This window comes from Diabrotica virgifera, chromosome 10, assembly GCF_917563875.1.
Source record: "Diabrotica virgifera virgifera chromosome 10, PGI_DIABVI_V3a".
NCBI lineage: Eukaryota > Metazoa > Arthropoda > Insecta > Coleoptera > Chrysomelidae > Diabrotica > Diabrotica virgifera.
The window spans coordinates 25,398,664-25,411,255 of record NC_065452.1 but is presented as its reverse complement, the minus strand read 5'-3'; the positions used below and the strand labels follow the sequence as shown (position 1 = coordinate 25,411,255).

The following is a 12,592-nucleotide window of genomic DNA, read 5'->3' as shown; positions in this document are numbered from 1 at the left end:
CCATTTTAAGATCGCAGGGCGCAATCTAGAGTATTATATATCTATGAAAGTGCCTGACCATAGGGTAGTGCCATAATTTAGAAGTCAGTAGTACTACTACGAGGAGCGTACAATAATTACAACTTTGAAGAGAAATTAAAAAGTAGCTTTTTTATTTTAGATACTTACGCATTGTGTCAAAATTTATAAATTACAATTTTGAAATAAGTAATTTATATTAATAAATAATTTATTATTGTATTGTACATTTGAAGAGGTTAGGCAGCGCCTACCTTGCCTACCCAGACGGGCCCCTGACTTACAGAGGTATCAGCCAATTGATTGAGAATGACACAGAGGGCGATCGAACGAACTATGTTAGGAGTATCTCTGACGGAACATATACGAAATGAGGAAGTGCGAAGAAAGACTAAGGTGGAAGATGTAAGTGGAAGAATTGCGCAAATGAAATGGAACTGGGTAGGACACGTGGCACGACAAAACATCGAAAGGTGGACGAGAAACATTGTACATTGGAGACCACGCGAGCACAGTCGTAGTAGAGGAAGACCACAAAAACGATGACTAGACGACATCAAAACTAAAATGGGACCAAACTGGCACCAAATAGCACAAAACAGAGAAGAGTGGAGAACTCATGCGGAGGCCTTTGTCCAGGAGTGGATGCAAACAGGCTGAAGAAGAAGTAGACAGTACTAACGACCACTTACTAGTGATAAACAACCTGATAGAGAAGTCTATATCTCATTATCATCATCATCAACCTGTACGCGTCTACTGCTGGACACAGATCTCTCTCAGCTCTTGCCATCTGAGTCTGTCTTGTACGACCTGCATTAGAATACAACAAACGACTACGAGAAAGCATTCTATACCTACCATAAGCCAGCAGAAAATGTTAAAAGCATTGACAGAATGCCGAATAGATCATCGCTACACTAACATAATCAAATATATCTACAAAAATAACTCGGCTAGCATAAGACTATATGAACAAGAAATAAAAAAATTCCGTAGGTATATAGTGAGGAGTGTAGCAAAGAGACACCGTCTGTCCGAAGTTATCCACAACATATATTAGAACACACTTGCTTGCCACAAGACAGATCTGAACGAGTATGGTATCAACATAAAAGGAGATGTCAGTCAGTATGGATGATGCAACAATAATAATCTTGGAAAAATTATATCACTGGACTAAAGATTAATATCTATAGATATTAATATATATAATAAGACTAAGACACAAATAATGACTACTCTGGTGATAAACGGTAATATTGCTGTTGCTGTTGATGGAAAGGATATTGAGCAGACCGCCTCGTACGAGTACTTATGACATGACATTCGGTTGGGTAGAGATAACCACACATGTGACCTACCACGTCGCAAAGTATTAGCCTGGGCATCGTTTTGTAAATTAAACTAATATTTTAATCGGAACTACCCACATGCTTTAAAAGGAAAACCTTTGACCAATGTGTGTTACCTGTACTCACTTATGGAGCGGAAACATTAACACTTAAATAATGAACACGTTTTGCGTGATTCAAGGGTAGTGTTGCCCAAAATCGGTCTTGGTCTTGCGTTTTCGCAAGACCAAGACCAAGACCAAGACCGACTAATTTTAGCAAGACCAAGACCAAGACTTAGCATGCAAGACTTAAGCAAGAACAAGACTAAGCCTGCGAGACTCTTGCGTCTTGCGGTTAGAACTGAAAGTCGTTTTAGGGAGTATATAGGAGAATAAAATATTTTGCACATCTTTAACAGCAGACGATTTCTTTGCTCTGAACTTAATTGTCCAGGTTTTTGGTACGAGTGTACCAATCAAACTGTGTTTTTAAATACCTATTTTCTTAACATTCTGTTTTTTAATTCATTCGTTTATGTTGTATAAGTATGGTAACCTTACAGGGTAATTCAGCACGAAAAATAATGACAGTTTGATTTGATTTATAAACATAGGTATGTCCTATTAGAGGTAAAATTCAATAGCTACACTTTGTACTTGATGAGTTTTTCTATGAACACAATTATTGGATATTGAGAAGTTAATGAATTTATCTCCGTAAAGTGTCATGACGTTGGGATTCAAAATGAAATAGGTAATGAATACAATGTTAATAAATAATTATTAAGTACATACATAAATAAGTTTATACAAAATAGTTGCCTCTATAGAAAATCACATGTGATAGAAACAGAAGTAATGTTACTGTTCAAATATCAACATCCATTTTATACATACAAAGGTACCTATACAAAATTTTGCTGACTTACAACTACATACTAACGACCTATCAAAAATAACAGTCTATTCTTTAAAAAATGAACAATAAGTTTCGTTGTTTGAAAATAAATGCCATAATTTTCGGCGACAGCCACAAAAGTCGCCTGCTTAACCATAAAATAGATAATATTACCCATTATGTAAGCGTAGGCTATCTGTTACAAATAAATTTAAACCCATATTTTTTTAATCAATCGCCGAACAGATAATGCACACGAATAATATACAGTTTCAACAATACAATATAACACACAAGTCGCCTGCTTGATCGCAAAATAGATTATGTAAAATATTTGCTACAAAGAAATAATTTAAGCTCATTTCTTTAATCAATCGCCGAATAGATAATGAACACAAAAATAATAAACAGTTATGTTTAATAATGTATTGTTTGAAAGATCACTAAATAATATGTATTACCGATTCGGCACTCCAGATTGTAAAGAAAAATTCACTAAGGGCAATAATAAGTTTTAATGAGTTTTACCTTGAAACCGAAATTCACAATCATGCTTGTAGTGAAGTATACCATAAATTATCTCAGCAATTAGAATAGAGCCCCAGTTGATTTCTTCAGAGCTGACAGTACCGTATTGAGTTCAAATTGATGAAAATGTCAAAATCTCAAAAAAGTGCACTTTGTGAGTTTCACCTATAATAGGAGGGTATGTCCGCAAATGCTTCGTTTCCGAAATAGGGGTATTAAAATTTTTCTTACAAACTGAGGATTTATTTATTGCTCTAAAACCGGTTGAGATATGCAAATGAAATTTGGTGAGTTTTATGAGGTAGTTATTGCGCATTTTTGACATACAATTAAGAATTTAATATTCACCATTGGCATGCATACGTAAAAGTCATGCATACGTCATTTTAACATGACTCGTTTGTTTAGAATTACCCCTTAAAGTTTGCCATACTTATTTAAAAACACCCTGTATTAATGAAAAACATGGCTAGTTGATAAAATACCTAACTTTTTTGTTATACAACATAAGCGAATGAATCAAAAACAGAATGTTAAGAAAACATTAGACTATAGTTGGGTTTTAATTTCAGTATTTTATATGCTAGAATATTCCACAAAATGATGCGAACTTTGAGAAAAAAATACAGTTTGATTGGTATACCCGGTATCCGGTATACAATGACACTTTACCTGTCTAGCAACAATATTTTTCCAGCGATATTGTTAAAGAATACGGCTATATAGCCTTATATATAAGGCTAACAAGTGAGATATTGAAGAGTAAGTTTCACTCTGCTTGTGAAGCAGCTGACGTGCCATAAAATCTGAAACCCATACTGGTCTGTCCAGCCCAACGTAGTGGATAAAAATTAGAACTGGCATTAACATACTGTACAGATCTGTCACCGAATTGAATGCTTTTCAAATCACAGATAGTGAATAGCAAATACATGTTTCTATAATAAACTTTAGTTAGTTAGAATATGGGCACGGATCACGTACACCGTGAGTTCAAACCCCACCCGGTGTCAGATATTTATTAATTAGGTTTTGTTTTTCCTATGGCTATGATATTCAATCTTAAAATGTACCTACTCTGTTACGTTGTTCTAAGATATGCAATATGCTAATGGGCAACTGCGAGACTTGCAAGACTCTTGCTGCAAGACCAAGACCAAGACCGGGAGCGCAATACCAAGACCAAGACCAAGACCAGGTGAACTGGCGCAAGACCAAGACCAAGACTATCTAAGTCTCGTCTTGGTCTTGCATTTGGGCAACACTACTCAGGGGGCTACGGAGCGCCAGACGTTGGGTGTCTCTCTGAGAGACCAAATCCCAAACGAAGAAATACGCCGTAGAACAAAAACAAAAGACACTATCTAAAAACGTCGTCAGATATCAGATAATCCTTGGACAAAACGACAGGAGAAGACAAGAAGCACTGCGGATCAAAGTACCATCAACCAGAGGGACTGCGCCGACCTGAAGCGTGTTAGCAGTAAGTGAATGCAAGCCGCACAAGACAGAGGCAGACGGAAAGAACTGAGGGAGACCTATGTCCAGCAGTGGACGCGTACAGGTTGATGATGATTGTGAAGCACAGTTCTATCATTATCATGTTAAAATACACTAAGGCATGAGACGCAACGGTACCTACTTCTTGTCGCGTCAGTAATAAGATTAGTTTATGAGATGCATACTTGCTTCTCGTGTCAGTTAACGTGTTAATATCATTCAATATTTTTTGATTTCAAACTTTTTTAAATACCATTTCCGGATTAGAAATCGGAATATCAAAAAAATATATAAAATGTGGCTGTCAGATACATGGTGCAAATGTTTGTGGTTTACGTTTTAATTGTGGAACAGGTTAAAAATTTGGAACGTCAGACCTACGAAAACGTTCCATGTATTTTGTCGGACAGGACTTCCAATTGATTTGTTCTATTTCATTAAACTCTCATGCAAAAATCAGACTGATGTTTATCACCTACTGGGCATTTTAATGAGTGGAACACGAAGAACATGTCAAATGACAGGAATCATGTTGGTTAGTAATAGCAGTCTGATTCTTGTATGAGAGTTTAATGAAAGGGTAACAAATCAATTGGATGTAATTTCCGACAAAATACATGGGACGTTTTCGTATCTGACGTTAGAAATTTTTAAACTGTTCCACAATTAAAACTTCCGCTGTTCCAGTGTTCCCGTACATCAAAGTTTGTCCGACTAGACACCGTTAAGTTATTAACAAATTTTCAGCTTGCTATTTATCAAATTTTTTTGTACGCGGGATCCAGGCCTAAATGTTTATTTACTAAATTAACATTTTTTTTCTGTTTTCTGACCCCAGTAGAATGTATTTTGAATTAAATCAATTACATAGTATGTAATTTGTATGTAATGTATTACATTATTCTTTTCGTGTCAATTAATTTAATTCAAAATAATTTTTCTTGGACACCCTGTATAAATAATTATGTCAATATTTATATTACTGAATAGAAAATTGAATAACCTTTCAAATAAGCTAGCACACGACCCCTATTCTCATTAAAAAAATCATCGATTACGTCATCACGCTTAAATTGTCTGTCTCAGGATTTTTCCTTAAAGTCACTGGCTTACGAAATAACGAATTTATTCCAAACATTTGCACCATACTGTATAAATCCCATATAAAATAACATGTCACAAAACATGTCTCAAAATAAAACAGTTTTCAGAATAATTAAATTAAATGTATGCTCCATTAGCACATCGAATGACGTCACAAGTGCTGATTTGACGCGACCTGTATTATTTACAACCTTGGCATACATACGAGCTGAATTGTCATCTGTCATTGTCATAGCAACTGAAATGTTGATATTTTCAAAACAAAGTAATTTGGAATTTCATTCAAGTGAAACTTCAAAATGTTTATATATTTAAGTAAAAAGGTATAAATTTAATATAATAAATCATAATTTGATAGCCTAATTTAGTTATTATTTTTTTTCAGATTGCAATTCCAAATAACACCAACATCAATGCAATAGCTTGGAATAAACTAGATGGTTACATAGCAGTTGGAGGAGAAAATGGTCTTTTAAAGGTTCTAAAACTGGATGCATGTAAGAATGTTTGTTTATTATAGCGATATGATTAACAACCCATTTATTTTTTAGCCAATGAAACTGACGGCGCTGCTAAAAATAAAGGGTTACCTGCTACCAGTAACCTATCTATGAATCAAACTCTGGAGGGCCATACAGAAAATATTCAAGTCTTAGTATGGAATGAATCTCATAAAAAACTAACAACTAGTGATCAAAATGGTGTGATAATTGTGTGGATGCTATACAAAGTAAGTATTATATGCTATTTATATCTATGGTAGTCCTACAGTCTGTGCCGCATCCCGCATTTTGATCTCCATCTTTTTCTGTCAGTCCATTCTTCCTTATTTATGGCTCTATCTCGCATTATTCCTCTGATTCCTTCTCTAGTGCTGGTGTTCCTCTCCTGCTTCTATTCCATTGAACAAAGTTTAACACATTGCATGCGGATGTTCCTAAGACTTATACATGCATAATCAGTTGCATACATGCGAGACGTCCGCACATTGGTGAAGGCATCATGTAGCTCACTTGTCATTTGCCAACATTCAGATCTGTACATCAAAATTGGTTCTACAACTGACTTATAAATTGTCATTTTGGTTTCTAAACTAATTTTAGTAGACCAAAGTAATGAGTTTAGTATTTGTACCATATTTCGACCCTGTTGAATTTTCTACTGGATGTCCTGTTTCGATGTTCCTTCCTTCGCCATGATTGCCACTGCCATGACTAGCCACTCTACAGCGCTACTGAGTGGATCCACAAAGTGGCTGAAACAGGCGATTTTGTAGCACCAATGATTTTGTAATGGACGCCACTAGGAGCGAGGATGGCAATCCTCGCTATTATATTATTTTTTTATGGGTTGGCAGGGTGCTTGTATGCCATATCTTATATCGCCTAGTGAGAACATCTAAATATGCCCTCTTTTATGTGCAATATCGGCTAACCATTATTTAATTTCCTTATTACTAGAGGGCGCCTACAAGTCTTTATGGTATTGTGAATTTGTCAAATATTTTGATGCATTAACGACGAAAGCACACCAAACTTTAGATCAACACTGGTGAATTTGTAATTACGCCATGCTTGTATGTATTTGCAATATTAGATATCTTATTAAAGATAGTAGTGCAATGTGCAATAGCGGCGAATGAGCACTTTTGTCTGTGATGTCATTTTTGCTTTTGTGGTTTTTTTATAAAACTTCTTATACAGAAACTTAGTTTCAATCGTTCTTAGGTACTTAGAATAGCAAATCAAGAAAGCGACCATCCACTTTGGATCAGTATTGTTTAATTCCACACTATCGAGAACCAATATTCATTTCTAAAAAGAAGTCTTACAAAATAAATCAATTCCTTCTACCCACAATAATTTCTTTAGTAGTTTGAAATACGAAACATACGTGAGTGAAATGATGAATTTAATTTTATTATTTATAGTTATTTTGCTTACTTTTTATCTTTTGTCATGTTTATCGTTTTCTTGTTAACAGACATAATGTTAATAATTATTACTTAAGATCTTATTTTGTTATTTTTCTATCATTTTGCGAAGAACTGTTTGCTGTTTACAATAAAATATTTTATTTGATGCGTTTAATTTATTTTTAAAAGTAAATTTTTTAATTACTTAAAACAAAAATTAAACTGTTGTAGTATAGTAGTAGTAAAGTATAGTGGCCAAATATCAAATTACACATCCTCGATAATGCAATAATGGCGTAACGCAGAAAAAAAATCAAAAATAAATACAATATCCATCTTTTCTTAAAATAAAATTACTTCTACCAATTAGTTTAAATGACTAGAAGCATATTATTAGAAAAATTCTGCAAAATTATTACCTATTAGTCAGTTATACTGTTTAGCAGTTTCACCAAAACTTCAAATAAGATTATCTCTAAATGTTCATTTTGAAGTTTCGTCACTAGTGTTCTCACCAGGCGATATAGTCTTGCAAAAGTGCTCCTTGGCTTATTTATCTTTTTGTCAATGTCTCTGAGTTCTCTATTCTTTTTCGACATAGTACTTCCTAGATATTTAACCCCTTAATGCACAATTTTTGTCTGAAAGCGGCTCACAATGAAGAGATAAGTCATAAGTGATACCTCAGTAGAAAAAGGAGTATAATTTTTTCTAAATAAGTAAGTTTTATAGCTTACAATCACATGTAAATGATAAATATCAATAAAACAATTGTTTTTTCTTGCTTCACATTATTATTTTCAATTCTCGATCGCATTCGAGCGTGAAAAATTATAGTAGGAACGTAAAATGCCGCTCGAATTATTTCAAGTGTGCACATTTTGGCCAGTTTAGCGCTCTCGAGTTAACTCAAGTGTGCATGTTAAGGGGTTAAACTCATCTATGTCTTCTATAATTCCTTCTCTTACTCGTAGTTGTATATTTTGTATCGCATTCAAGCTCATTGATTTGGTCCTTCCTTTATTTAGTTTTAACCTGACTTTGCTTGCTTCTGTTTGTAACGCTTCTATCTTTTCCTGCATATGTTGTCTGTTCTGTGACAGTAAGCGTATATCATCTATAAAATCTAGATCTTCAAGGTTCTCCGGTAATCCCCCATATACTGCCCATCTCTCTATTTGTTCTTCTTCTGTTGTTAGTATTTGTTGCTCTCTACTCTTTATAATATTGCATGTTCTTCTATCTGCACTTAATTCTCTAATTTTACTATAGAGTACTTTGCTATTCCCCATCTCTGCTGCTACTTGTGCTTCTTTTGCTATATCCTTGATGTATGTTTGTTTGTCTTTCCAACACGTTTCTGGATCTCTTTAGATAATCTCTTACAGTTCATTTGTATTATAATTTTTTTCTCTGCAATTTGTGTGCCTATACTCCGTCTACTGAACAGACAGTGTAATCACGTGAATAAATCACAATATTTCTTCAAAATAACTTAACTCACAGCCTTGTACGCAATACAGATAACACCAATACTGAATACATTGTTATCAATATTGTGTACAATGACGTGAGTTACAGTATTTTGAAGAAATCTTGTGATTTACGCATATGATTACTCCATATGTTTGGTAGACGGAGATGGACAAGATATAGTTAAGTCTTTCTACTTGTAGGGTGCTTGGTATGAAGAAATGATTAACAATCGTAAGAAATCAACAGTAGTTGGGATGGCTTGGAGTGCTGATGGTCAAAAAATTTGTATTATCTATGAGGATGGTGCTGTTATTGTTGGCTGTGTTGGTGGGAACAGAATTTGGGGCAAGGAATTAAAGCAAGTGCAGCTATCAGGAGTACAGTGGTCCCCTGATAACAAACTACTATTATTTAGTTTAAAAAATGGACAGCTGCATCTATATGATAATCAAGGAAATTTTGTGGTAAGTTAAAATATACTTTTCTATAAAAAAACGACTAAAATCATTTATAAAAGGTATACTTATTTGTTAAAATGCTTTTCTATGTTTTCTTAAGTTATTACATTTTTGCTATTAATATTTACACAATTACATACTTTGAATATCTTAGCTATCTTATTTAAAATTACTTTTCTGAGTTCTCATAATTATAGTTACTTAATGACAAAATAACATATATACTGACCGGCACAAAAAATGGCCACCCTACAAAATGGGTCATTTTTGATGTCTCGAATTTAATAAACCTGTTGTCCGATTTAAGTGATTTTTTTAATATGTTATAGCCTTATTCTTTATCAATAATCGCTGTAATAATATTGTTGCCAGACAGGTAAACTATCATTGTATACCAGGTGTACCAATCAAACTGTGTTTTTTTCTCAAAGTTCACCATACCCTGTGGAATATTCTAGCATTTATAAAATACCTACTGAAATTAATACCCAACTATAGCCTGAGGTTTTCTTAACATTCTATTTTTTGATTCATTTGCTTATGTTGGATAATAAAAAAGTTAGGTACTTTAACAACTAGCCATGTTCTTCATCAATACAGGGTGTTTCTAAATAAGTGCGACAAACTTTAAGGGATAATTCTGCATGAAAAAATAATGACTGTTTGATTTATAGACATATGTATGTCCGCAAATGCGTTGTTTCCAAAATACGGGATGTTGAATTTTTTCTTACAAACTGACGATTTATTTATTGCTCTAAAAACCGGTTCAGATATGCAAATGAAATTTGGTAAGTTTTAATTAAGAGGTTGTTATTGCGCATTTTTTGACAAAAAATTAAGAATTTTATATTCACCATTGGCGTGCATGTGGGTAATATTACCCATCATATTATCCGTGTGCACGCCAATGGAGAATATAAAATTCGTAATTGCATGTCAAAAAATGTGCAATAACTGTCTCTTAAAACCTACCAAATTTCATTTGCATATCTCAACCGGTTTTAGAGCAATAAATAAATCATCGGTTTGTAAAAAAAATTTAACATCCCGTATCTCAGAAACTAAGCATTTGCGGGCATATGTTTATAAATCAAACGGTCATTATTTTTTCATGCAGAATTACCTCTTAAAGTTTGTCACACTTATTAGAAACACCCTGTATTGATGAAGAACATGGCTAGTTGTTAAAAGTACATACCTAACTTTTTTATTATCCAACGTAAGCGAATAAATCAACAAACATAATGTTAAGAAAACATGAGGCTATAGTTGGGTTTTAATTTCAGTATTTTATAAATGCTAGAATATTCCACAGGATGTGGTGAACTTTGAGAAAAAAACACAGTTTGATTGGTACACCCGGTATACCTGATGATAATTTACCTGTCTAGCAACAATATTATTACAGCGATAGTGTTAAAGGATAAGGCTATAACCTATTAAAAAAATCACTTATATCGGACAACAGGTTTAGGAAATTCGAGACATCAAAAATGACCCATTTTGCAGGGTGGCCGTTTTTTGTGCCGGTCAGTGTATTATAATTTTAAGTCAAAACATCCTCCATTTCTTAATTTTGTTCAGCAATAATGAATCAATCTTGTTTTTCTGGTATACTCCATTACTAGAGGATTGTGATTCTTCTTCTTTCTTCTTCTAATGGCGCTACAACCCTTTGTGAGTCTTGGCCTCCTTAACAATGTTCTTCCATTCTGCCCTGTCGGATACTTTCCTTCGCCACTGCCTGATGTTCATGGTTTTAAGATCCCCCTCTGTGTCGGCTATCCATGTTTTATGGGGCCTTCCTCTTATTCTATTTCCTTGGGGGTTCCATCTCTGGATTACTTTTACAGCTCGATTGCGATTACTATATCAAAATTTTCCCTATTGTGCACCACCCTGAGTAAGTCTTTCTCTTCTTAATTCTTGTTATAAGTTCTAGCTCTCTGTTTATGATGTTAAATACTGTTGAATTCATTATGTGCTGTTTCCATGATATTCTAAGCAATCTACAATAAAGCCACATTTCAAAGATTCTACCTGTCTCATGATATTTAATTGTAATGTTCAGGCTTATCAGGCTTATCATCCAAAAAACAATGTCCGAAAAACTGTAGTGATTATAGAATGATAAGCCTTATGAGCCACACTTTGAAAAACTTTCTATATATCATCCACAGTAGAATCAGAGATAAATGTGAAGAAGACCAGGATGAAACACAGTTTGGCTTCAGAAATGGACTGGGAACCCAGGACGCACTCTTTGCACTAAATGTGTTATTGCAGAAATGTCGAGATCAAAGGAAAGACGTCTTTGCTGTATTTATTGACTATGAGAAGGTCTTTGATCGAGTACAATATCACAAATTAATTAAAATATTAAAGGATAAAGGAGTTGATAGTCAAGATGTACGAATCATAGAAAAATTATACTGGCGTCAAACAGCGACAGCTTGCATAAATGGAAAATCAACAGTAATATGCAAAATACAAAGAAGTGTCAGACATGGTTGTATACTGTCCCCACTGTTATTCAATTTATATTCAGATAGAATATTTAAGGAAGCGCTGCATAATTTGGAATGGGGTGTGAAAGTTAATGGAATTCTGATAAATACAATCAGATATGCAGACGATACAGTTATTTTAAGTGATGGTATGAATGGATTACAACACCTTTTAAATGCCATTGACACAGTGGGAAGAGAGTTTGGCCTAAATATAAACTGTTCAAAAACAAAATACATGGTATTTAGCCGTTTGGCCCATCAAGATTCACGGTTATATGTTGATGGTCATATAATTTAAAGAGTACCCAGTTTTAAATATCTTGGTTGCCATATTACTGAACAACTAGATCCAGATAAAGAGATAAAATGTAGAATCGAGATAGCCCGCACGACATTTTTAAAAATGAGGTCATTCTTCTGTAGTGATAACTTGCAACTTCAACTTTGAAAGCGCATGATTAAATGCTACATTTAGTCAGTCCTTTTGTATGGTGTCGAAGCATGGACATTAAAAATATCTACCATTAACCGTTTGGAGGCCTTTGAAATGTGGCTGCACAGAGGTATACTGAAAATACCTTGGACGTCTTATTTCCCATTTTGCAATAAGAAATAAAAAAAGCCTATTTTTAAGTTTCTGACTACTGAACATATTGTTTTTTCAAAGATAAATTTTGCTTTACAGTCTTATATATCTACTTACATATACTTTTTAGATAATTTTATGCAAAAAATTAAATATTGTGAACCTATCCCGTTCCATCCAACCGTATGCTAAAACGGGATGTGCAGGACTTTAATAAATATTTTTTTTTACTATTTTCCAGTCATTAAAAGTAGCTAAAA

The 12,592-nt window shown here is 33.9% G+C and overlaps 1 protein-coding gene across 1 annotated transcript in view; it reads left to right on the top strand.

Annotated features, from left to right (window-relative positions):
• The first annotated feature begins 5,620 nt into the window (after positions 1-5,620).
• Positions 5,621-12,592, top strand: part of LOC114339796 (WD repeat-containing protein 35) — a 72,969-nt gene continuing 65,997 nt past the window's right edge. Inside the window, exons 1-4 of the mRNA XM_028290480.2 lie at positions 5,621-5,707; positions 5,770-5,881; positions 5,936-6,114; positions 8,976-9,239. Coding sequence (XP_028146281.1) covers positions 5,684-5,707; positions 5,770-5,881; positions 5,936-6,114; positions 8,976-9,239 — 579 coding nt within the window. The 5' untranslated portion in view covers positions 5,621-5,683. The remainder of the gene's footprint in view (positions 5,708-5,769; positions 5,882-5,935; positions 6,115-8,975; positions 9,240-12,592) is intronic.